The sequence below is a fragment of the Zootoca vivipara genome, chromosome 8 (genome assembly GCF_965207765.1).
Source record: "Zootoca vivipara chromosome 8, rZooViv2.hap1.1, whole genome shotgun sequence".
In the NCBI taxonomy this organism is placed as follows: Eukaryota; Metazoa; Chordata; class Lepidosauria; order Squamata; family Lacertidae; genus Zootoca; species Zootoca vivipara.
This window is the reverse complement of record NC_142591.1, coordinates 53168263-53196116: the sequence shown is the minus strand read 5'-3', so window position 1 is coordinate 53196116 and position 27854 is coordinate 53168263. Positions and strand designations below refer to the sequence as shown.

Genomic DNA, 27854 nt, shown 5'->3' with positions numbered 1-27854 from the left:
ATACAAATACACCAAAACAATATCTGGATGTTATTTAGCTATGATGATTAAAATAGTTGGAAAATGAACTTTATTACCATGTTACAGGTAGGTAGTTGTGTTGGTCTGACGTAGTCGAAATTTTTTTTAAAAAAATCCTTCCAGTAGCACCTTAGAGACCAACTGGAAGGAATTTTTTTTATTACCATGAAATACTATAGGGCTTGTGGAGTCTATGATGTAGCTGGAAGATTAAGAGAAACCACATGAGCAGAAGAAAAGAAACAGAGGACCCACCAGGTCAGCTGACATTGTGTGTGTAAGAAACTTGCATAGATATTTTAATGCTTTAGACACCGCTTTGAACAAGTTCTTCTCTGTTACTATGCCATGTACATGCTGATTTCATATATACACATTTACTTTTTTATTATAATTCTTCTGTGCAAAAGGTTCATTCACACTCACCTGCCCACCCACTCCCGTGCTACTGAATAGGTAACAGAATAATTCTTGGGATTTATATTAATATTTCCTTTTCAGTTTGTTTATTATTAACTTTAAAATACTACTGTATTTCTTTTATTGGGCATACAAGGCAATCTCAGAGGCCTATTCAAACTACTGAGATGCTGGGAGATGGTTTGGATTTTGTAAAAAAGTTTTTTTGGGGTGTGTGTGTGTCCCTGTACCCCTGAGCAGTCACATATTCTGAAAGTAAAATATACTGCTGTTAACTCTCCAGGAAACCAAAATAACATGTAGGCTCTCATCTGTGATTCTTATTTAATATCGTGAAATAGAAATAGAATTATAGTCATGAAATAGCATTAGGCTGTTTTTGCATAATGGTGCTCCAAACAGCTGTTGGTACTTGTTTTCATGCTGTTATGTGTTAAAATGCCACACTATTTAAAATGTTACTTACATATTTTAAACATTTTTTAGCCCACTCTTATTTGCAAAAAGGCAATTCCAGAGCGGGTTACATGACCAATAACCAGTGCTATTTTTCTAGAATGAACACCTCTCCCATTATACAATGGCACCCACCTGAGAGGTGACAGAACTGAGTTCCGTTGAGTTCCAGCTGAAAAAGAAAGCCCTGATAGTAACTAATATGTTTCCCATGTCCAGCTGCACTCAGTGATCACCCTCTACAAGAAAAAATAGGTGAGGCAGCCCAAGCATTTACTATAACAGACAGACTGGCACACGATCAGCAAAGCAACCCAATGAAGTCTGATGGTTTTTTTTTGTTTTTTTTTAAAGAATATTCCTTCTGTAATGTTATTATCAAAACATCACTGTCCTATCCTCCCCAAAACCAGGATTTACATGGAACCTACCTTAGAAAGCCCACCTACTTCCAAATAGAAGCAGATAATGAAAACATTCCATGTGACCCAGATAGCAGTCCATACCGAGTACTAGGGTGGAGAAAAAGAGAAAAAGAGAAGATGAAAATACTGTACACAAGGTGTAGATCAATAATATAAAAAGATCAATAGGTACAGCACTTCTGGGAACCATGAGCAGGAGATTTCTCTTGGCAGAAAGCCCCTAGAACTGTAGCCAATTGCAAATTCAATATTCTTTCCTTCTGTAACGAAACACAAGGAAAAGCTAGATTTATTATTTATGGTGCTAGATTAACCTATTGACACCAGTAAATTCCAAAATGCTGAGAGATTTACAGTTTTTGTATTCTACCTTTTCCTCTTTACAATATATCTATACATAGAAATGTACTGAAATAATTGCAATACAGTCAAACCTTGGATCCCGAATGCCTCCGTTTTAGAATGTTTCGGCTCCTGAACGCCAAAAACCCGGAAGTAGATGTTCTGGTTTTCGAACGTTTTTCAGAAGCCGAACATCTGACGCGGCTTCCGCTTGAGTGCAGGAAGCTCCTGTAACCAATCGGAAGCCACACCTCGGTTGTCAAACATTTTGGAAGCCGAAGTTCGAGAACCATGGTTTGACTGTACAGTATAGCCTTATTCTGCTAAATGCCCTGAAAAGTTGGGAATCAGATGCTGGGATAAATTTTGCTAAGAATTGCCAGCATTAGATTACACTAACTTCAAATCACATGGAGAACATATGTGCAGATATAAAAGTGCAAATTAAAAAAAGGGGGGAGCCTGAATTTTGGTTGATCTTTTATATCCTACCATATCATGAGTGTTTATTATAGCCAGGCACACACACATGCATCCATACATATATGCCTGAAGGCTGGAGGGAGGAAGTTACAGGTGAAAAAGAATGCTTGGTAGAAGTGAAGGATGGTACACTTGGAAGCACAGAAACTATCCTTGGAAAACACGGGCTGCACTTAGATATCGAAATGTGCTTTTGATCTTATTTTGTGCTGGTTTGCAAAATTCAAAGTTAATTTGCAGGACAGAAAGCATTGTCAATGGAAAATCTTTGTTGCGTAATAGGAATGGTTTGGAGCAAACACTCCAAATGTACTAGTTCAGAAGCAGTGAAGCAAGGTTGAAAAAACATCCAAATGCATAATGTAATGAAATGATAGCTTCATGGTGCTCACTGATCACATCCTCTGCACATTCAAGTGAAGCTATGAACCAAATCAACATACAGTTGGGCATTTTACCACACAAAAAAAGCATAGCGACTCTGTGTGCATTTAGGCATCTGTTCACAAGCCGGTTGAAAGCACAATGGCTTGAGCTTGCAGCCAAGAGGTGCAACCCTACTCCACCCTCCACATGTGATGATAGACATTAAAATAGTAGCAGGTGGAATTAGCCTCGTTAGACCCATTAAAATCCAGTTCTGCACATAATTTCACCTGTTGCTGTAGTGATAAGGCAATGAAACAATGTAAGCACCCCGAAGTTCAATAAATATATGACAGGAAATCAAGAACTCCTATAGTGGGACTATGCCAATTGTAGATTACGCAGGGAGCATCAGAGTGTGTGGAATTCTGTGGAGCGGCTGATAAGAAATCTATCCAGTCACAGTGTCTTTGTAGCTGTTCAATCAGTCGTTGCCTTCAGCAAAGCACCAAGAATGCCAGCTCCAGGCTCTTCCACCTTTGAAATGCCTTTTACAACAATCCCTGACCCAGTTCAGGTCGGCTTGTGATTGACCAGGGAAATTACAGGACAAGACAATAGGACAGAAAATTCCTCAAAAATCACTTTTTTCACAGAAAAGCTCTGCCTTATCAAGCATATTTTTGAAGTCAGTGTGGAATTGCCTTTCTTGTTGCTCTCCGCTGTCCAAACTGGCTTAAATCCAAGTAATCTGGTTTCACTCCTTGTGTGTATTGCATTTATTACTCTCAAAAGATTTGGTTTCTTTCCTGCCCTAATCTAACTCTTCTCTGTAGGCATTTATATTACATACATTCTGACTTTGCAAGAGCACACTAGGTAGCATAAAATTATCTATGCAAATATTAAATCCCTCTGTGCTCCCCTGGAGGGAAAACATGTCCTATTTTCATTTCTTGGAGAAACGTGTAAATTGATTTTATTTCATTCCTCCCCCCTCTGGACTATATTTGGCCAATTTTAGCTATGTGAAGCATCACTTCACAGATGTAAAACACCAGCAGTACTAAGAGAAAACTGAGCAAATACACTCTTATCATCCTTAATCAGTAACAGCTTGGGAATCTCCCATGCTATGAGAAAATGTGAAAGGAATAAAAAAATGAACTGAAAAGCACTTTCTTGAAACAGGTGAAGCTTTGCCATATATCAGACAAAGAAATTGGGGGGGGGGTGTAGTTTTGCAAAAGTGCGCTTGTAGGAATAATTATATGGCATGTGCTTCTTATTTTTCATTCACATACACCATGTACCCCAGAGCCTCCCATCATCCTTGATCATTGGCCATACTGGCAGGGGCTGATGGAAGCTGGAATCCAATGACATCTGGAGGGACTCATGTTAACCACTGGTGGTATACACACATGCCAATGAGCCATGACTGGCCAGCGTTCCCCATGAAGAGTTCATGTCTTTAAAGAACACACATATGGCTCCCAAAATACATGAAGCATCCTTAAGTTTTCTATAGCCTTGGTATAAGAAATAGGAATCAGAAATTCAGGCTGACTGGTCCCATTCTGAAGCTGAGTGAATTAATTGCGGGATTCTGTACCTGCACAAGTATTACGTCAGCTACTTAACACACTATTCACCAGGACTGTACGTACTGCAAGATGTCTCTGTATAATGACTTACAATAATCAGGAAGTCCAAGGGTAAAAGCATTCCAGTCTTATTTGCACCCATTTCTTCCCACTTTGAAGTCCTCTGGGGAGGACTGGGCAGTGGTGGGACAGGGGTCAATGGGGTGGGGGACGGAGAAAGAATGCTGAATTTTATGGAAATGCACAGAAGGCACTTAGGACCATTTCAAATGTTTTCCAGCTGAGAAGGTAAAGTTGATTTTTCGAAAGCACACCCGACCACATGAAAATTATGCCCCCCCCCAAAAAACTCCTTAAGGTCCTCAGAAAAAGGGCTAGTCTTCATCAAGACTTTCATTCTGAAGATCTCTGTGGTGTCACCATACTTTTAGAAATGACAAAGAACTACAGGACTCAAATCATCAATACAGAAATAAACTTTAAAAGCACGTTTTATAAAAATTCTCCAATAGATATCCTTTAAAAAAGAAGTAGTGATCTTTATACCTCTAAAGCCATTACTGATAAAATTACAGAGAGATCCCAAACGCTGACATTTTCAGGGGGAAAGCAATAAGCGTTCAACCTTTCCAGCCAGCGAGGGGTCAGCGGTATGTGAAGGAAGCTAGTTTTTCAGATGGCTTCAGAATGCTTGATTTCTGAATAGGTTAAGCTGTAGAGACCCCCTGTTCTTTTCCCTTTGTTCCAGTGGAAAACTATGCAGCTGAAAGTTATACATGGCCTGTGCTTAAATTTGTGTAAGTTTACATAATTGTTGTAAAAGCCTATGGGCACTCCAGTGTTATTTTTTTTTTAATTCCTATCTTTCATTGCCTTCAGGCTCAGTCACTAAAGTCTGCAGGAATTCAAAGCAGTCTCATGTGACTTCCAGAATGCAATTAATTGGTTGGGGAGGGAATGTGAATTGCAGAAAGAGTGAATTCACTGTGGAGGAGCTTCTCTCCTGAGTGTATTAAAAAGCTCATGATAAAAATCAGAAATGGTAAGCAAGTGAAGGGCAGAGCAATCCAAATTGGTTTGGATATACAGCTATATCCCAAAACCTAGAGGTTCATGCCAGCTTGGAAAGTGGGTTAAGTTTTTCTTGCCCCACCCCTTTTCATTCCATCAGCTCCAGGCTAGCTGGCCAGCCCAAGGATCTGTGGGGCTTTACATCCATAAGGAATTCTTGTTACATAACAAGGAATTTATCTTGTTTTAGTTCATGACTGCAAAAATTACTTTAAAATGGGTCTAAAGCTTCTGGTGTCCCACCCTAAGCTGTCAAATGTCATGTACTGGGCCTTCCTGTTGGCTTTCTGCCTGCTTGGACACAGCAGGGTAGTGTGGTGGAGCTGCTCCATCCATAGGACTCCTCTCTGGTGGTAGGAAGGTATCAGCGCTACATACTAGCTGCCTCCATTCATCAATACTGGCTGGGGGCAGGGAGCGTCATATACTCTGGGACTGCTTCTCTTACCAATGCCCAACCAGCTATTAGGGAGACCTCAATGCAGAACTGCTTGATGCCTTATGAGGAACGGCTTAGGGAGCTGGTTATGTTTAGCCTGGAGAAGAGAAGGTTAAGGGGTGATATGATAGCCATGTTCAAATATATAAAAGGATGTCATATAGAGGAGGGAGAAAGGTTGTTTTCTGCTGCTCCAGAGAAGCGGACATGGAGCAATGGATTCAAACTACAAGAAAGAAGATTCCACCTAAACATTAGGAAGAACTTACTGACAGTAAGAGCTGTTCGGCAGTGGAATTTGCTACCAAGGAGTGTGGTGGAGTCTCTTTCTTTGGAGGTCTTTAAGCAGAGGCTTGACAGCCATATGTCAAGAATGCTTTGATGGTGTTTCCTGCTTGGCAGGGGGTTGGACTGGATGGCCCTTGTGGTCTCTTCCAACTCTATGATTCCTACTAAGGTGTGACATTTTCAGAGGATACTGCTTGTAGAACATATTTGTATCTGTTTCACATTTTTGCGGACATATGATTTAATTCTAATATTCTACTTATTTTCCTGCTCAAAAGGAGACTGACAATATAATATTGCATTTCAAAAAAAACCCAAAAAATCACCCACATTATTCAGATGTTTTCAATTATAACTGAGCTGAAATATTATATTATCCATTTTAATAAAAATCAATGAACTCAAAACTTACCACAACTATATACCGAGGTCTGTATTGTATGGTTCCAAACAAACCCAAAATGACAACTATTATGTGCAGGAAATTACCAAGGATAGGAGCCCACTGGAAGCCAAGAAAGTCGAAAATTTGTCTCTCCAGGGCAGCTAACTGTAAAGAAACAGAACATAAAAATACCTCAGTTAGGATTAAATCAGTCATTCACAGTGTAAGTATCACTCTTAAAACCTAGTAAAATAAAAAAAATTCCTTCAGTAGCACCTTAAAGACCAACTAAGTTTTTATTTTGGTATGAGCTTTCGTGTGCATGCACACTTCTTCAGATACAGTGAAATGGAAGTTTCCAGGCACTTATGTAGAGAAGGGGTGGGGAGGGGTGGGGATGGGGATGGGGAGGGGGGATCACTCAGAAGGGTGGTGGAAATGGGTGATTGACTGACTGATAGCTGTTGATGACCGCAAACGACTGCAAATGGTTTTGCATGAAAAAGCAAGGGTTGAGATGGCTGAAGATCGCTTATCATGTATAATGAGATAAGAATCCGATATCTCTGTTCAAACCAGGTCCCTCCATGGTTTTGAGCTTGGTGATAAGTTGCAATTCAGCAACTTCTCTTTCCAGTCTATTTCTGAAATTCTTTTGTAGTAAGACAGCTACTTTGAGATCTTGTATAGAATGTCCTGGGAGATTGAAGTGTTCTCCTACTGGTTTTTCTGTCTTCTGGTTCCTGATGTCAGATTTATGTCCATTTATCCTTTGGCGTAGGGTTTGGCCAACAGAGATATCGGATTCTTATCTCATTATACATGATAAGCGATCTTCAGCCATCTCATCCCTTGCTTTTTCATGCAAAACCATTTGCAGTCGTTTGCGGTCATCAACAGCTATCAGTCAGTCAATCACCCATTTCCACCACCCTTCTGAGTGATCCCCCCTCCCCATCCCCACCCCTCCCCACCCCTTCTCTACATAAGTGCCTGGAAACTTCCATTTCACTGTATCTGAAGAAGTGTGCATGCACACGAAAGCTCATACCAAAATAAAAACTTAGTTGGTCTTTAAGGTGCTACTGAAGGAATTTTTTTTATTTTACTTCGATCCAGACCAGCACGGCTACCTACCTGTAATCTTAAAACCTAGTGAATAAGACTGGTAATTATCCCATAACTTTTGTTGCATAAGGAATTTATCTTGTTAACTGGCCATGCAGAAAATCAAGGCTGGAAAAGTTTTCACATCTCAAACTGTGCTGGCCCCAGACTGATAACTTTTTCAACAAAAACTGGGAACTCTCACATCCTAATACATGCACAAAAGCATACCCAGAAATAAAAGAATCACATTGGTTTAGTGTTTCCAAATGGAAATCCTTCATATAGTAGTTGCATCATGTGTTCTCCATGTACCTGTTCACCTGCTTCTGTTTCTATCTTCACATTCTCCCTTTCATTCTCCATATTTTCCAAATGGTTGTATGAACATGTCCAATGTGGGATGGGAACCTAACAATTTAGACAAGCTTACTGATACCATAGAGATTGTCAGATTGCCTCAGATACTCAGTTTCACCTAAGTCCTTCACTATTCAACATACTCAGCAGCCATCATGGGACAAGTAAAGATGGTGAAAATACAACTATTATTTCAATTTATGCCATCATATCTGTCCTTCACAGAGTCAACTGGAGGCCAAAGTATGGCCTTTCTTGGGAATGAGACATGTTCTCTTGCCTTGGGCTCTTATCATCACCACCATCACACTGCTTCAAGGCATATGCCATAGCTTGAATTTTCACAACTACATACAGAAAAACAGCCCACTTAGTGCTTGTGTAGAAGAGAGCTGTAATGGTTAAATGCTGGAAGAAAGCAAACCCTGGGAGTACCATCTGTACTGCAGTTGATTTGTCAGTGAATTTCATAGAATCTCTTATTGGTAAAGAGCTACATTTTAAAACGGACTTGTAACTTACATTCCTAATAATTATTGATACAGCTATTTTTAAAATATTCATGTGAATATGAAAGCCTAAAATGTGTGTTCTCAATGAATGATTGGTCAAAGTCTTTACAGACAAAGAAGGGGGGGAAATCAAGTGAAAATATGTGGATTTTCTGGAGGAGGGACATGTCAAAAATAGACACATTGTTTGCCAAGATAACATTTACAAGTCATCTTCACACCCATTAGTAACAAAATTCTGGAATCTGACAGCTGACATAATTTGGTGTCCTGAAAAACTTAAGAAACTAACATGGATACTTCTGGGAAATTTATTACTGAAAGGCCTTTAAGTTTGCACAACAGACTTCACTTGCCCCCAGTCCTCAACTCTCATTCTGCTGCAGCTGAAAATAAAAATTGTGAGTTGGCACCATATATGCAAAACTATACAATATTTGCTTAATTTTGGACACAGCCTTTGGGTTGGATGAAAATTTGAATTTCCTTGAGACAGACTATGATAATGCTGTGGCCTACATGTTAAGAGAGCTGGCAGGCAGGCTGGGTAGGGGCTGCAGCCAAACTCATCTTGTCATGCACATCTTGGGATATTACATAGATCAAGAATTGCTCGGTAATCACATGACACCAAAAAATGTGAGAAGTCAAAGCCAATTCATGAATCAAATAAAGAATGCCATTACCTCACCTGTCAACGAATGCAAAATTGCAATTCAAGTTGAAACCGTTAAAAGGCTGCTAAAGATCCAAGTATCAGAGGCAGCCTAAGAAGGAACTATAATCATCAAATGGCAATGCTCACATGTTCACCCTGTGGCCTGTAGCTCACACATTCCTGCTGAATCCTCACACTTCCTAATTCCCATCTTCTATATATACACTGATGTGATAAAAAAAATTAAAATTAAGCAAAAATATGCACATTTCCTTAAATGAATTCATGGTGCTGATGGGATTGAGGGGGTGTATATAATCTGCTTCATATGAAGATATGAAGCAAAACGAAACTGATGCACTGTAGGCTCATTAGCCAATTAAGAAGAGAAACGCACATGTTAATAATACTCTAAGGTCAATGATCAAGCACCATAATCTGGTTACTTCATTATTTTAGAAACATTAAGCATAAAGAGGATTTCAACAGCAGAGGTATTAAGAAAGAGGTTACCATGCCTCAGAATAGAATGGTGCATTCACATTTTTCTATAGCATATGTTAAAGACAAAGGGCAGACATAACAATTAATAAACAGCACCTTAATTCTCCTAGTGAATAGCACATGACTGCTTCAAGCACACTTACAGCTGCCTCTTTGAATTTAAAATACATTGTGATAGCTCATTAAAATATTTAGAAGCACTCTAGAGCAGGCATCCCCATACTTGGCCCTCCAGATGTTTTGGGACTACAATTCCCATCATCCCTGACCACTGGTCCTGGTAGCTAGGGATGATGGGAGTTGTAGTCCCAAAACATCTGGAGGGCCGAGTTTGGGGGTGCCTGCTCTAGAGAAAACACTAATAAAGGGCAAAATTCACAGTCAGAGAGGGGTAGTTAAGAAACATAGAAAGCTGTCAGAGCATTTGCTCCATCTACTGTAGTCCAATACTGTCTGCTCTGGCAGCAGCTCACCAGGATCTCAGCCAAAAGGCATTCCCAGCCCTACCCAGAGATTGAACCTGGAACCTTCTGCATGCAAAGCAGATGCTCTTATTCCACTTTTCCACAACAAGTTGTGCCCAAAACTACTTACAGCAAACATTTGAAACATCAAAATAGAAAACATTTGAAATACAAATATACAAAATACAGAACATGTCAGTACATTTTTAAAAATTTCTGTTCAGTTTTAGGACTCTCATTATTATTTCTATTAATGTTCACAGTTCTCCTTTCAAATAGTTAGCACCCCTTCCCAATCTTTACAACCATCTGAGCTGTATTGGTTTAGGGGTTTTCCTTTGTTATTATGAACCTCTCCTGGATCCTATGCTGTTCAACACAGATCTAGCAATTATCAGAAATTTCCTTGCTATTACCATCCACACTCAATTAGCCTTCAATTGCACTTTACCATTCTTTGTTTGGAGAGGGTAGGTGGTGCTGTTTAGTAGAATAATGCTTCAGCAGAATGCTCCATGATGTATCCCAGCAGTATTCCTATAGTCATATAATGCTCCTGCTGTTCTTTTGCCTGTTTATGACTCTAGCTGACAAACATATCAATTTTTGTCAACTGCTGTTTCTAAAAAAAAGAGATGAATACTGTAACACTGAGACATTGCATCAATCAGGATGTGTGTGAAACACTGTGTGTGCATACGTATGTATACAACATCTAGAGGGCAGCATGAAATTAGACTGGGGGTCACAGGCTCCCCATCACTACTCTAGGTATTTAAACACACACACACACACACACACACACACACACACACACACACACACACACCCCTAATATAAAATACAGTAGTAATTGTGCTTGCCAATCAGAAGGTTGACGGTTCGAATCCATGCAACTGGGATAGATCCCATTGCTCTATCCCATATTCTGCCAACCTAGCAGTTTGAAAGCATACCAGTGCAAGCAGATAAATAGGTACTGCTGTGGTGGAAAAGTAAACAAGAGTTTCCGTGCACTCTGGCATTCGTCACAGTGTCTCATTGCATCATGGTTTAGTCATGCTGCCCACATGACCCAGAAAGCAGTCTGTGGACAAACGCCGGCTCCCTTAGTGAGATGAGCACTGCACCTCATAGACACCTTTGAGCGGACTTAACCATCCAGGGGTCCTTAACCTTTTCACCTTTAATATAAAATACCCTGAAATTTTAACAGGACAATTTATTCCAGTGTTGTTTTCTTTCCCCATAAGGTGTGCTTCTTTCAAAATGTAAGTTATAATGTCTATCATCACACTTTGGTACAAATTGTCTAAGGAGCACTTTTTAGTGCAATCAGCTCTTATTAGGAGGCCTTCTGGCAGAAATCTCCTTACAACACTCTCTATTAAAGCTAGGATTGATGACTTGATGGCCCACAGCCAAAACGATTATGCCAATGTTGATTGAAGAAGTTTACATGCATTTGCTCACCACTCCACCCTCCTGCCTTCCCTCTCAACATCACTTGTCTCAGCGTAAGCCAAGGTGATATTAATGGATTGCTGTTGAGTGGGCTCTGTTTTCCAAGGCCCTTCAGTCAGTGTTAATCATGAAGCGCAGTTAATACATTTTTAATACAACTGTATGCGTAGCTAGATTATGCACCTGCTGGATGTGAGCATAACACCCACACTCTGGAGACCCGTGTTCGTTTTCAAAATGTCAAGATGTGCCTGGTAACAAGCATGCAGCAGGCTGTACTTCATACAGAGCGGAAAAAATGCTCTTTAAATAAAATACATTAAATATCACACTTGTTATGTTTTAAAGGTAAGCCAAATAACATGAGAATCCTGAAGACTTAACAGTGGCATGCTGGAGAACTAGAGTATTTCCTCTACACAATATTACACAGTCACAACTGCTGGAAACAGTAGAGGTTAATGAATGCTTATAGAGTGAAAGGCAACATAGACTGGAGTTTAATTTGTTCATATTGGCCCCATTTCCTACATGAAACCATCCCTCCCCCATTCCTTCAGCTAACATTGGAGAGAGGAATGCCCATCTCCTTTGAAACTGTTTTCTTTCAGCACAGTTATTTGCCGCTCAATCAATAATTAACTGGAAGGCTGACAGAATGGAGGCACCCACAGCACAAAGCACTTTCCAAGGGGGCTGTGTCAAAAAATGGCAAGCAATTAAGAAACCCGTCATTAATTCACTGTGTTTGTTTTTGGGATTTTGTTCTTCTTTGCCTTGAAATAATACAATGATAAAAATCTGTACAGCGAGTCAGAAGCAACTGTGAGCCTTTATTAGCATGCTAATTCACAACTGCTGGGTAGTGCTCAGTAAAGATGTTATGGTGCTTCTTAAGTTCATAGTGGAAGTTTGGTTTTTTTGTGGCTTTTAAAATGTACTTCTGAACCTTTCCGCTTCTTAGATACTCTGAAATTGGTAATTCATTTAGAACAATTTCTCAAAGCGATACTGTTTTTTTCCAAGTTCCATTTTATTATACAAATAGCAATTACCTCAAATTGCCAATTTTCTCTCTCTCTTTAACATGAACACAGGAGACAAATTTCCACAGGCTAAAGCAAGAGCAGGGAACTTGTGCACACACCCACACCCCATTATTGCTGGGCAATAACTCTCATCATCTCTGACTATTGGCCATACTGGCTGGGGCTAATGGAAGTTGAGTCAAGCAGCAACAGGGGGGGGGCACAGGTTCCTCATCTGGACTGAAGGTTGGTCATTCCCGGCTTGAATCCAACCACAAGTATTGATGGCTTGCAGAAAAATAAGCCTCCCCTTGGAAGGAAATAGATATTTGGGGAATGGGAAAGCCCCATAACTTTATTCTATAACCGAGGGTACCCAAACTAAGGCCCGGGGGCCGGATGTGGCCCAATCACCTTCTAAATCTGGCCCGTGGATGGTCCGGGAATCAGCATGTTTTTACATAAGTAGAATGTGTCCTTTTAGTTAAAATGCATCTCTGGGTTATTAGTGGGGCCTGCCTGGTGTTTTTATATGAGTAGAATGTGTCCTTTTATTTAAAATGCATCTCTGGGGCAAAGGAATTCGTTCATTTTTTTTTCAAAATATAGTCCGGCCCCCCACAAGGTCTGAGGGACAGTGGACCGGCCCCCTGCTGGAAAAGTTTGCTGACCCCTGCTATAACCTAACATCCCAAGGACAGAAAACAACCAACAACCTTGTTTATTACTATTATGCAGGACTCCTGAAATAAGCACCAGAAACTTACTCTGATATAGTAAGTGAGGAAAGTTAATAAATCTGGGCAGATAATCCAGAGCCCTGATCTTCCGTTCTAGAGAGAGTTTGTATGAGGCAAATGTGTTCCTGTACTCAGTCTTGCCCAGATCTGCTTGCTTCTTCCATCAGAGGAGCTATGCTACCAATAGATATGTCCTACAAGTGGCAGTAGTGATGTATGGAAGTGAGAGCTGGACCATAAAGAAGGCTGATCGCCGAAGAATTGATGCTTTTGAATTATGGTGCTGGAGGAGACTCTTGAGAGTCCCATGGACTGCAAGAAGATCAAACCTATCCATTCTTAAGGAAATCAGCCCTGAGTGCTCCCTGGAAGGACAGATCATGAAGCTGAGGCTCCAATACTTTGACCACCTCATGAGAAGAGAAGAATCCTTGGAAAAGACCCTGATGTTGGGAAAGATTGAGGGCACTAGGAGAAGGGGACGACAGAGGACGAGATGGTTGGACAGTGTTCTCGAAGCTACGAACATGAGTTTGACCAAACTGCGGGAGGCAGTGCAAGACAGGAGTGCCTGGCGTGCTATGGTCCATGGGGTCACGAAGAGTCGGACATGACTAAACGACTAAACAACAACAACAAGTGGCAGACAGAAACTACCTGTGGTAGTATCCCTGCAGAGAGTGCATGCCCTCCATCATTTCTCCGATGAAAAAAGAGACATCCCACCATACTCGTCAACATTTCTCCAATGAAAATAGGGGAGTCCTAAGGAAAAGCGGGACATTACAGCATCAAATCAGAAACCAGGATGCCTTCTGTAAATCTGGGACTGTCCCTGGAAAATAGGGACATTTGGAGGATCTGAGAGTAGAATAGAAGCCTCTGAAAGCATAGGATCCTGAGCTCACCCTGCTACCTACCATCACTTGATGGCAATGGGCCCAATCCAGGCCTTTTCATTATACCATTCCAGGAGCTGGCACAGTGAAGAGACTTTTGCCCTGCCCTCCCTCCACCTTGTGTGGTGTGAGCAGCAGGGTTGTGGATTTTAACAGTGGCTATTAAGTCCTGCCATAGCTGGCAAGGGGATGGGATTCTAGGCTTCGTTTCTCAGACAATGGGAAAAAATTGTTTCACTTCTGTAAAGTGATACAACCATGGTTATGGCAGGTTTTTGTAAAAAGCATAACAGTGAGTGGTTCTTTGTAGGTCTTAATCCTTTGAAGCTTCAGGATACTGGACTGGTTAGTGCTCAGTAAAAATATTATTATTATTATTGACTGCAAGTTTGAGGGTGCAAATTAATCATCATCATCGTTATCTTGATGTACATTAAGCACTAGATTATTATTTTTTTACAGCTGTACTGCAGACATGGGATATTCAATCTTGAAAAATGAACAACAATGGAAATTTACAAAAAATATCAACCATATCTAATATCAAAATATCTAATAATACCAAGCCTTATTCAGGGAGACTAAAGTATAATACAGGAAGATGCATCATCATTTACAATGATCATATTTAAAGCCAGAAAAGGAAATAAAAGCATCACTTTCAAGCAAATCTTCTGGGTAGGTGGGGATGGGGTCTTGAAACAAATAGGACAAATCCTATCACTGGGGAAAATATATGTTTACTTGCCATCACTGCTTGGGAGAGTAACCATACCTTTCCCCCCTGTGAAACCACTGGATTTGCCCTGAGACACTGAAATGCTTCCTCTTTTCTGTATGATCAACAAGTAATCACCTCATGAAAATGCCTGTGTGTTCTACTCCTGTTGCATGGTGAGAGGAATAATCAATCCTGGTACTGTGACTAGAATACATATTTGGCAGTTTAGCATGAACTGGACTTTCCCCTTCTGTTGTGTATGTGAGTGAAGTGTGTACAGTGGAAGTTTGTGGTACTCTTAGCTCCCTTTCACTACAGATGTTTAGGGATGTTAAGGATCTTCAGCTCTTATTACACACAACAGCAGCCCTACCAGAACATTATCAAAGATATTCAATAGTCCTGGAAACATGTTAAGATTTCCAATGACTACCTTTTAATTTGGCAGCTGCATTTTCCATATTAATGACCTCCAAGTGGAGTTTTTGTGTGGAATCAGAACATGGAAGGAAACACCACACAAGAGAAAAATCTTGTGCAAGTATCTTCTGTTTCTGCCAATTCCACCCCTCAGTGCAGGCCCCTCACCACCACCACAATACGTGCCATTCCAGGGAACCCTCACAAACAACTTTCAATCATGTGCGAGGGCCTGAAATAGGAAGGAGCTGAATTCTTTTGTTCTTGCTAAAGGAATCTCTTCTCCATCAGAGAGAAGCAAGAAAAACACATACAGTAAGATGTCATGTTGTACTCACCATGAGTAACTTAAGAGTCATTACTTTCAATGGATCTACTTTGAGTTGGGCTTAGTTGAATAAAATCCTTAAGATCTGGAAATTACAGCGGTACCTTGGTTCTCAAACACCTTGGAACTCAAACAACTTGGAACCCAAACACTGCAAACCCAGAAGTAAGTTTTCCAGTTTGCAAACTTTTTTTTGAAGCCGAACGTTCTCCGTTTTGAGAGTTATGCTGTCAATTTGAGTGCCACACTTCCGTTTTGAGTATTACGCTTCTGTTTCGAGTGCCACACTTCCATTTTGAGTGTTACGCTGAGGTCTGTCTGTTTTTGCTATTTATTATGTGTTTTTGTGGCTTTTTGTTGTTTTTGTGACTATGTGGAATCCAGTTCAACTACTGATTGATTGATTGATTGATTGACTGTGCAGCTGCAGTACATTGTTTATTGCTTTCATTTTATGGATCAATGGTCTAGTTAGATAGTAAAATCCATGTTAAATTGCTGTTCTAGGGGTTGTTTTTTAAAAGTCTGGAACAGATTAATCCATTTTGCATTACAGTCATACCTCGGTTTAAGTACACTTCGGTTTGAGTACTTTCAGTTTAAGTACTCCGCGGACCCGTCTGGAACGGATTAATACACTTTCCATTACTTTCAATGGGAAAGTTCGCTTCAGGTTAAGTACGCTTCAGGTTAAGTACGGACTTCCGGAACCAATTACAGTCATACCTCGGGTTAAGTACGCTTCAGGTTGAGTACTCCGTGGACCTGTCTGGAATTGATCATTCCACTTTCCATTACTTTCAATGGGAAAGTTCGCTTCAGGTTAAGTACGCTTCAGTTTAAGTACTCCGCAGACCGTCTGGAATGGATTAATCCACTTTCCATTACTTTCAATGGGGAAGTTCGCTTCATGTTAAGTACGCTTCAGGTTAAGTACAGACTTCCGGAACCAACTGTGTACTTAAACTGAGGCACCACTGTACTTTCTATGGAAAAACATGCCTTGGTTTTGGAACGCTTTGGTTTTGGAATGGACTTCCAGAACGGATTAAGTTTGAGAACCAAGGTACCACTGTACAGTACTTGTTTATTTTTCTTATTGTTCCCACTCTTCTGCTTTTCAACTACTGTTTGCATATTATTAGACACCACATGCTTGCATATATATTTCTATGTATAATTAGGGCAGATTTTTTTCTGCACAAATACAGGAAAAAGGGTGGCTAGTAAATGTGCATCTGAAAACCTACAGTATTCAGGTGGTGGTGATGTAGATGTGTTCTTGCATTAAACCTTGTCTCTCCTCCAAGGAGCTCAAGGAGGTGGACATGTCTTCCCAGCCCCCGCTCTTTTTATCCTGGTAAAAACAGTGTAGCAGTAGGTTAGGCTGAAAGATAGTGGCTGGCTTCATGGCTAAGTAGATATTTGAACCCCTTAATCCTAGCCCTCTGCTCTATCCAAAATACCACAGTGACTCTCAAGATTGAGAATATGCATTAAACAGGGATTCAAATATATATTCCATATTCATAGCTCATTTTCACAGCAGGCTGGTTATGCAACTGAGTTCTCAGTTTCTTACCTATAAAATATCCTGTTCCTAGTGTGGCTTATTTCATCCATTTTCATGAAGCAGTAATGGACTTTACCTAAAAAGCCTGAAGCCAAATTCCATGTATCTGTATTCCCCCGGACCCCACCCTGCAATTACCATTCCTGATACTCTAGGTTCATTGCCCACATAAAACAATACCTTTTCATTTACAGATTTTATTCTACCATCATAAGACGTTGCTTTTAGTGCTTGGAATCATCATCAGCTCTGTCATGCCTAAGAAAAAAACAATTAGACATCACCAGCAAAAGCTCTGAAGACTCCAGCAGCATCCAATAGAAAGGCAGATTGTGCACTGTCACCAGCAAAAGCTCTGAAGGGCGCCGCCAAATAATGACATCATCAACCAAGCAACTGAAACCACCAAGGCGGCCATTACCAGACCACTAGGCTCCTGCCAGGCTGCTAGGCCCCCACTAGGCCCGGGGGGAAAGAGGGCGAACGGCCTTTGTTTTATGTAGGCCCCTGCCAGGCTGCCAGGCCCCCACTAGGCCCGGGGGGGGGAAGAGGGCGAGCACCCGGATCGCAGGCCGCAGCACGGCCTTTGTTTTATGTAGGCCCCTGCCAGTCCGCCAGGCCTCCACTAAGCCCGGGGGGATTACCCACAGCAACGCACTTGGGGGCACAGCAAGGGGTTTTTACTTTAAAATTTAGCGGGCGTTGTGTCACATGCGAGGCTCCGGCAGCCATTTTAAGTAAGGGCAGTCGTGCCCCTTTTAACCTAGGCTTTATACTATGACTGATTGCAAGCTTCTGCGTCTTTTTAAAAAAAAATCAACCATGTACTTTCTCTCCCCAGTTTAAGTCCTCGGATATTTGCAGTGGCCAATCCCTCCCCCTTGATTTACAATCTCCTACCTTCCCCTTCCCACTTCATGCATTTTTTATGGAACCGAACAGCTTGGGCGCTTTGGAACTCGCCTTCTGTTGCTACGGGGCTGTGGGTTTTCGCTATTTGATTCCCACCTCCCTGTCGGGATTATTAAAGTAGTTCTCTGGGTTCTCTGGGTCACCTACTCCAAAATTTGAAAACCCACAACCCACAACAACACCCAAATCATACAATACCCACCAAAATGAATGACAACCCCAAAAATAAAATTAAACAATAATAACTTATGCTTCTCATGTAATTTCAAATTTTTTTAATCTAAATATATAAAAATGTTCATGATGTGTGCGCAGGGGCCAATGTATGGAGATACAGGGGGGAGGGGACAACACTCCCCGGGGAAAACAGAGGGAAGGGTGTCCTACCAAAACACAGGGATGAGCCAGGAGGTTGGAGGGAGGAGGGGTGGAATACGTCATGGATCGGGACAGGGTGGAGGGAATCACAGGACTGACCCACAGCAACACATGCCGGGCCAGCTAATAATTCATAATAAAGCACATTAGGTTTTGGTCAAATATCAAAGTGGCTTTTTTCATGTTGTTAATATATATATTTGCACCTAGATAAAAAGACACACTGGAACCAAATATCTGTATTTCAGACAAGTTGTGAGTTACAGTAATGCTTGAGGGAATTGGATATGCTTAGATTGGATAAGAAGAGACTGAGAGGAGATATGATAGCCATCTTCAAATATCTAAAGGGCTGTCACATGAAACAAGCTTGCCTTCTCCTACACTGGAGGGTAGGGCCCAAAGAAATGGATTCAAGTTACAACATCTAGAAGAACTTTCTGATGGTAAGAGGTGTTCAACAGTGGAACAGACTCCCTATGGAGCTGGTGGAATCTCCCTGGAGGTTTTTAAGCAGATGTTGGATGCCCATTTCTTATGGATTCTTGCATTGCAGGGGGTTGGACTAGATGACCCTCATGATCCCTTCCAACTCTACAATTCCATTATTCTCATGTCAACACAAATGCTTATTCTAAAGTAAAGAGGGAGAGAATCCCTTTTAGATTATCCAGTGTTCTGAGACATGTAAGATACATTGGGAAAATGTATTGCTTTTTTAATCTTTGAAAGAGACCTTTAATTGGTGCCTTCTTAATTATGAAATGTGTAGAGCATTTTCACGAATGACACGATTCTCTAATGCTCCCGTCCATTAATGAAGCAGATTCATTATTCATATTATGATGGCAAAAAATCATTACACTGGTGTGGATAAGGTTGGAAAATTGAAATATTCCCTGCTAAGAAACTAATTGTATTTAAATAAAGTTAATTTTAAGAATGCAATGCTGGATTAAGTTCAACTGATTGCAGTCAGACCACATGACAATGCAAGCTTCAGTACACATATGTGATGCCAAACACCACACGTTCTCCATATATACACTCTGTTGACAGATGTGCAGTGCATATCCTATACATGTCAACACAATGTAAGAAAACTAAAGTACAGTGGTACCTTGCAAGACAAATGCCTCGCACAATGAAAAACTCGCAAGACGAAAGAGTTTTGCGTTGTATGAGGGACTCGCAAGACGACGAGGTTTTCTATGACCGCCGCTTCGTCTTGTGAAGCGTGGCCATAGAAAGACGAAGCCGGCAAGCAGCAACAAAAGGGGAACCAGCTGTAGCACCACAAGAAGGCAAAGAAGATCAGCTGTCAGCCTTCTTGCGCGCTGTAGGTGGTTCCCCTTTGTGTTCCATCTCTGCCGGTTGCTGCAAGCGGTGAGCAGCCCCGGAGCCAAAGCACAGCGGGCGCTGCTTGCCTGGGCTGTTGCCGCCTGTCTGCTTTCCCCGAGCCAAGTGAGCAAGCGCCGCCACTGCTGCCAGTCCCCCGGAGCCCATAGGAACGCATTGATTAAGTTTCAATGCATTCCTATGGGAAACCGCGACTCGCAAGACGAATTTTTCGTAGGACGAATTGACTCCTGGAACAAATTAAATTCGTCTTGCGAGGCACTTGAGGTCTGGAACTGAGCAGTTGGGTGAAGTCACATATAACATTTTAAGTCTAGAAGTAGCATCATCACACAATTGCTGCCTTGGGGAAAAAGCAGTTTCAGAATGCAGTGAAGTGTGTGCATTCAGAAACCACTTTCACCACAAATAAAATGCAACATCTGGCTTCACTAAAGATGCTCAGGCCTGAGAACAGGATTCAGAGACACAGTAATGCTTGCCTCAAGTAGGAGTCTCCAGATTCTTACCTGCTTTGCATTAAAGTCTGCACTAGAAAGACTCATCCATTTAGTCCCTTCTTTGATGAGATACACCTAGGAAAGTTCATGGGAACTGTCTGGCCCTGTGTGGGGAGACTCTCTTGCACCAAGGAGTGTCTGTATGGGTGAACTTTACAGCTGCAGTCAGGGGGAAACTGAGCAAATTCAGATTGATTCAGAACTGAGCTGAGCTGCTTCACAGTTTTGGGGGAGAATTAGCTAATTTTCAAGCTAATCTGATGTGAGCCCCACTGGGAACTGTAAGTGCTTCCTTGGAGAACAGTTTTCCTGGTTCCAATGAGTTAAGCGGCAAGTAGCTGTCCTCCCTCTTAAGACTAGACTCAGACTTTGCCCAAGTCCAGGAAAAGTGCTCTGTTGTAAAACCTGATACAAGGTGGATGTGTAAGGCTGGATTGTGCAGCCATACACTCCTGCAAGCTCCCCATGAAAGGGAACCATTTTCAACTTTCAACAGAACTGTATTTCTTTATTTAGAAGCTCTGTTGAAGGTTCACCATTGCCAGAGGCTCCCTGAGACCTCACACAAATTTTGAGGAGTCATCTTTTCTACCTATTACTTTTATTCCCTGTTACTATATGATTCCCAGGGTTGAAAAAACACAGTGACAAAAAACAAACATATTCCAGTCTTTGAATATACCCAGTAAACAACTTAAAGAAGTGAAATCTGTCTCCCACACTTTATTTAAAAAGCTCCCAAGCTGAATAGCCACTTTACGAAACAGACCACAGTCACTGACAAGTAGATACAGTACTGGAAATAATACCCCCTTTCATAAAAAGTTTGTCAGTGTGAGCTGATAAAGAGGTAAAAATTGCAACATTATTGGAAGTGGCTATTGTGAATTTCTTATATAATTATATATAAGTATTAACAGTTCACTGGCAGCTTGCTTTTCTCGCAGCCAAGGGAGGGGCAGTCAAATGAAGTGAGCCAGAAACAATTCCATAAGAGACGGTGAGCAAAACAACAAACCGGCTAGTAGATTTCAGGGTTTTATTTCCAATCTGTTTTTAATTTCAGCTAGGTCTAGAATGTGCAATATTTTTTTTGAAAAAGAATGTTTATGCCATCAGTGTTGTTGGAGAGCCTTTTGTGCTGTTAGCCTAATTATATGTCACAATTGTTGCAATACAATAAAATTTTGCATTAACAAGGCACTTGGCAACCTCTGTTGTAGATACATAATGGATCCAGAAGACTGAGCATTTGGTAAACAACAAAAAGCTGAGCTTTAGGAAAAATACTTACTTGTAATTGTATTCTTATATCTAAGAATGTAAAACTTGGGGACTTGGATGATGAGCAGTGCAATCCAGAAGGGGTAGGATGGGGGTGGGGAGAAATGAAGGGGAATACACTGTTCTTACCAACAGGACAGAAGGGATGTGTGTTCCCCTTTCTCCTGCTTTTCTGTGTTGTGTGTGTGTGTGTGTGTGTGTGTGTGTGTGTGTGTTGTTTGGCGTAAGGAAGTTTCTCTGCCATAGATTATAATGGAAGGGAAATAATCCAGTTCCAAAGGTGTATCGGACAAATCATGGGGCTGTAGATCCTGCAAATCCACACCTTCTTCTGACATGCCCTCAAATTGTCTCCTTTTTGTCCTCTCTGATGGACATTGAACATTGGAGAGGAATAGGCCATGGAACTTTTCACAGCCTCATGGAAAATGTATCTGATGTCAGATCTCCTTGTCCAAGGGCAGATCTGTCTCTACATCCATTACTGGAGAGGAAAATCTAGTGCTTCTCCTGGGAGTTCTGCACTGCAACCTACATTTCCTGGCTGCAACACCAGCCACTAAGCAGAGACTGGGCCAATGCAGCATGGGTCTAGGGACGAAGAAACTGCTATTTGGGGCAAACAGGAGATAGAGACACTCAGCCCAGCCATTCCCCTCTGAAAGGGAGAGAAAAAGGCCCGAGAAAGCTTGTTCCTGACCAGACTGCTGCACAAGTTGTATTGGTGCATCTGACAGCTTTGCTGCTACAATTGTTTTAACTGTTTTTAATTTGTGTGGGGTTGTTGTTGATTGTTTTTATGGAGGGAGGGGAGATATGCCTGAGAGGAGAGGAGCTGGGGAGAGCAGGGGGCCCCAATCACAGTGGTTCAGGGGAGGTATGGCATGGGAGGTGGGGCAGCCTGGGTAAGGGGCACACAGCACAAGCAGCTAGTGACTGTGCTAGCCCCTTATCCAGTCTGGGGAATTGTGGTGAATTGCATTCTGCCCAGTCTTCTGACTCTCGCTTCTAACAGTAGGCTGTGACAAGAGGACATCCCTCTCTTTCCTCTCCCCTTGGCTAAGGAACATTCTGGCAACCACTTACTCCCTGAAATGAAAATGTAAGTGGTTTAAGCCAGACCCTCCCAATGGTTTTATGGGTGCCGCATTAGCCAGACACAGCTGCCTCCTTATCAAAAAACCCAGACCAACCAAGAGCCTCCCACCAGGTGGGCAACCCTGCGGCCGGTAAAGGGTGGCAAGCCATATTCTCCCAGTGAGTCTCTGCCGTCTGTAGTGGAGGACCACTTCAGGCTTTATCTGGCCTTTTGAGTTCCATCTCGGAGTTTAAACCTGTCTTTTGCTCCGCTAGCTCCTTTGCAGTACAATGGTATTGCTGATAAACATTTTATGCCAGACATCTTCTAAGAGGTGTTACTTTTGGTGTATAAAGTCCCAACCAGCTTGAGACAAAGGTATCTGACACCACCTTCTTCTGTATAGAACTGCCCAAGTCACTGCAGTCTGTGATCCTGATTCACACAGTCTCTGCTTAGTGTTGTGGTGGTGATGGGTGGTTTTCTCTGTTGTGGTCCCTACCATGTGGAATGTTCTCCCTTCTGAGATCAGGCAAGCACCAACAGGTAGGTCTTCCAACTGTTGTTTCCACCATCAATTGAAGACCTACCTGTTCTCCCAGGCCTTCAGTGATCCTTAACATTATTAGTTCTGGTTCCCGATGCCCTCATTCATCGTGGTGATTTGACTAATTCTGTTGATGGTTATTCTTATTCGTTGTTGCTATGATTTATTATTGTGTGAGCTGCTTTGGTATTTCTTTTTGTAAATGAAAAGTGGTACAGAAATATTTTAATGAATAGTTCAGCTGTAAATAGGAGGATCCACTTCATTTGTCAATTTGCACTACAAAATTCCCGTTTATTTATTTTTACAACCTTGTGTTTTATGATTTGGCTATGCTGAGGTAAAGGTATAGATACAGGGTCCATAATTATTTTTCCATTAAGATAACCAAACTAATATTTCAATTTCTTGTAGATAAAATGAATAATAAGTTGAATAGAAATGCACTTCTCCAGCAAATGAGTATCACTGTGATTGGTGGGTGTTGTTTTTTTAAAAAGTGCTGCTACTTCAGTGAACACATCATTTCTGCAATCTCTTCAGACACCCAGGCATGCCAAGAGCAAATTAACTAGATGAAAACTGCAAGAAGTGGAAACATAATTCACAAGGTTTTTTTGAATAACTGCAGGGTGTTTAATTTGAATAAAGGAAGAATTAAGCATCAGTAGTTAGAAATGATAGCAGCAGGTAGCATGCCTATATCTAAAAGGGTTTTTTGTGGGGGGGTTTTACAGAAAGTGCAGGCAGTCTGAAAGCTGTAGATTGAAACTGGAAATTAGATTTAATTGGTGGGAACAGTTTTAAAAGGCATTTTCACATAGCCTGGAGTGTGGCATTTTATTACCAAGCTCAGCCATGTATAAAGAACTACCTGATTAAGTCAAGTACAACAGGTGCCCTGATCCTCAGACCCAGAGGAGCGCCTGGTTTGGTGCAGGGATACCAAAGAAGGATGTCAAAAATGCCTGAATGGCCAGTTCTAGTACTTTTATCAAAGAAAGATGTCAACTTGCAACACAACCTGTGAAGTCCTGTTACCTTTTTTGGGGGGGGGGGATGCCAAAGCAGCAAGCAGTCATCATGACTTGTCTGCACCCGGGGAAGCATTTAGGCCAGGGGCCAACAAACTTTTTCAGCAGGGGGCCCGTCCACTATCCCAGGCTCAGACCTTGTGGGGGGCCGGACTATATTTTGGAGGGAAAAATGAACGAATTCCTATGCCCCACAAATAACCCAGAGATGCATTTTAAATAAACGGACACATTCTACTCATGTAAAACCACCAGGCAGGCCCCACAAATAACCCAGAGATGCATTTTAAATAAAAGGACACATTCTACTCATATAAAAACATGCCGATTCTCGGACCGTCCACGGGCTGGATTTAGAAGGCGATTGGGTCGCATCTGGCCCCCGGGCCTTAGTTTGGGGACCTGATTTAGGCATTACTTATAATACAAAAGCAAGCTATGTAAGCTGGCATCAACAGCCCCATTAACTCACTCCAGGGCTTGGAGCCCCCTTCCCAACTCTCATCCATCTCCCAGATACGGGAGTAGCTGGCAGGTAGCCAGTGTGAGAAGCCTCCCCTCTCCTGACTAGCTAAGTGTCTCAAGCCCACAGATAAACATAGCATCAAAGCAAGCCAATTAGCATATATCAAAGCAAGTGAGTAAACATATTTGAATACCAAGATGACATTTACAGGCTTTTCGAAACATTCATATCATTTGGTTCTACACAACAGGCTTCATATATTCAATACTGTCGATTTTGGGACAAGTATTTTGTGAAACAAGGTTTGTTTTAATAAAAAATTGTTAACATTAATATAAGTTAGTTAGTTTATGATTTATTTACCACCTCAGGCTGGTGTACTTGGTTCTCTTCTTAACAACAACCTTGTGAGTTTGGTTAGGCTAAGAGATGGTGACTGGCCCAAGATCACCCAGTGAGCTTCATGGCTATGTGTGCCATATTTATTACAGGAGAAATTGTTGTTTTTATTACATTAACTTACACAAGTACATTCTAAAATTAAAAAAAAAATTAATTTAAGGAAATCAAAGATTTTCAGACACTATGTCCTTTTACCTATTCAGTAATAGCATCTTATGACTCTAATGCCAACAGTAGGAGTACAGCACATTTAAACAGCATCTCAAAAAATGAAATGAAAAGGCTACTTAGTTATCTTTTACATTTATGTGTAATGGGATTGTTAAAATGCTGTCTGTGTCAAGAGTTATTTTCAGCTTTTTGTATTCCATCATCATACTTTGATTTTGCAATGCACATCACAATTAGATGAAAGCTAGTTAAAACCAAGAAAGATAAGAATAGAAACCTATTCATAGTAAGGCATAGGTGAGAAAAGGATTGATACAGTTGTTTAGAAGAGCGTATAATGGGGTAAATAATAACAACAACAATAGTAATAGTAATAATAGACTTATTAGTCACTTATTACAAAAAAAGTCTCTATATGACTCTCTGTCACCCAGTAGCATTTCTCTGTCTTCTACACTTTCTTGTTCTCTCTCTTACTTCAGACATAGCCATAGAAACATTTTTAAAATTATTTTTAACCTCTTTTGCAAGCTTTGGCCCATCTGACACTCATCCTGCAACTGTTTGCTACATATTCCTCCTTCATTAGCTCCTCTTTCTTCCATTTCTTATATGTACATGCTCTTCTTAAATCTCCGCTCATCTGTAAGCTTTGTATGCAGCCACACTAGTTTCTTTAGATACCTACCACTTTTCTTTCTTGTTGGAATTGTCTGCATTTGTACCTTCAATATTCCACCTTTAAGAAATTCCTGTTCGTCTTGGACCTCTTCCGACCATGGGATCTCACCAGCAGTTCCTTAAGCTTTTTGAAATTGGCCTTTGCAAAGGTCAGAGCGCATGTCTTACTTACTACACTCAGTTTTCCCTTGCTTTTGTACCATGAATCCCAAGAGGACATGACCATTTCCTCCCAAGTTTCCCAGAGATGGACATGGCTAGGCTGCAATATGCAGGTATGCAAGAAGAAATGATCACAGGTGACAGTGAGACAAGCATACAGAGAGCAAGAATTATACAGACGCTTATTTTCAAGTTATCTGGTAACAGGAGGAAGTAATCCCACTTGCTGTTAATCTCTGATCATTTCCTAAAGAGACGCCCTAATTGAAAAACAAAACAAAAACCTCTTGGTAATCAATGATCAAATTGTTACAGCCACTTTGGCAATTCTGACCACAAGTTTAATATGTGAGAAAAATAGGAAGCATCTAAATGCCACCTAAATAGAAATTAATTGAACATTAAGCAACTCCTAATGATTATGCTGTGACAAAACGATTTGCTAGATACTGCAGGTTATGAACAATAACTGTCTCTCTGACAGGATCCCACTTCAAGTGTAAATTAGAATCAATGATAAATTCTTCACTCAGCTGCCTTATTGATTACACTCTGAATGTATTTCTGAAATACATGCATAGAGTTTTGTTATGTCACCTTCTCTTCTTAATTATTTAGAATTAAATAATTATGCTTTTTTAAAAAAAAACATTTAATTTTTTTTTAATTTACTCAGCATTGCCACTATTAGCATCTCTAGTGCGCGTCCTGGGGGTATGGCACACATTTCTAGTGTGGCAGGAAACCATTCATAGGAAATAGTTGTATACAGCACAAACCTCCTGGCAGTGGAAAACTGCCATACATACAGTGTGATAAAATCCCTTGTCTAGATTTGATCCACAAGTGATCACACTGAACTGGATAAGCAAGAAAAAGAGACTTTTTTAAAAAAAAGTGAAAAAGGTGCTTTAATTGCAGGGAGAAAACAACCTTACATCCTTATATGAAGGATACTTTATACCAGCGTTTCTCAACCACTGTTCCGCGGCACGCTAGTGTGCCGCGAGACGCTGGCTGGTGTGCCGCGACGTGCGGCGATGAGAAGGGCGATTTGCATTGTCACGTGCCTGGCGGCCGCCAATACACAACAATGACCCACCGGAAAGCAATATTTCTCCTCCTCTTTCCCAAAGCTCAGTGCAAACGAGCCTGGCGGCCGCCAATACACAGCACTAACCCGCCGGAAAGCAATATTTGGCAAGTGTTTCTTACAGTCATAATTATAATATAGGGCGGCACAGAGTTAAAATTTTTAACTTTTTTAATGGTGGTGTGCCTCGTGATTTTTTTCACGGAACAAGTGTGCCGTGGCCCAAAAAAGGTTGAGAAACACTGCTTTATACCATGTCTCTAGTTGATATTATTTCATAATAAGATATCATTATGTGTTTAAAAACATTATTGCACATGCACCTCTCCTCTTCTCTCTATTCTCTCCAATCATTTTGCTCAGGTGGCAAAGCATAGCATGGGAGGCCCACATACAGAGAGTACTAATGGGTTTTCTTGAGCCCGAAGAGAAGTTTCATAACAAATCACATAAATTATTCTGCTCTAAACTTCAATACTGTCAAGATCAGTTCATGCTGTCAAATTGGCAAGGTAAAATGTAAGCTGTAGATTTACTTTTAAAAACAAACCACACATACACAAAGGGTCGGCTCATCTAGCCCAAGTTTATTTCCATTTCAAAATTATGAATGTGCTCCAACTGCGATAAGCAATTCCTTTCTTAAAAAAGAAATAAGTTTTTTCAGTTTTATGATGCAGTTCACTGAGAAGAAAACAGTGGTTCC

At 41.1% G+C, this 27854-nt stretch overlaps 1 protein-coding gene across 4 annotated transcripts in view; it reads right to left on the bottom strand.

The window, feature by feature from the left end:
* NKAIN3 (sodium/potassium transporting ATPase interacting 3) overlaps positions 1-27854 on the bottom strand; it is a 197385-nt gene that overhangs the window by 101930 nt on the left and 67601 nt on the right. For all 4 annotated transcript variants that reach the window (XM_035126230.3, XM_088675578.1, XM_088675579.1 and 1 more), the window contains exons 2-3: positions 6331-6468; positions 1329-1409 (exon numbers count right to left, since the gene is read on the bottom strand). In XM_035126230.3, the coding sequence (XP_034982121.1) occupies positions 1329-1409; positions 6331-6468 (219 nt within the window). The remainder of the gene's footprint in view (positions 1-1328; positions 1410-6330; positions 6469-27854) is intronic.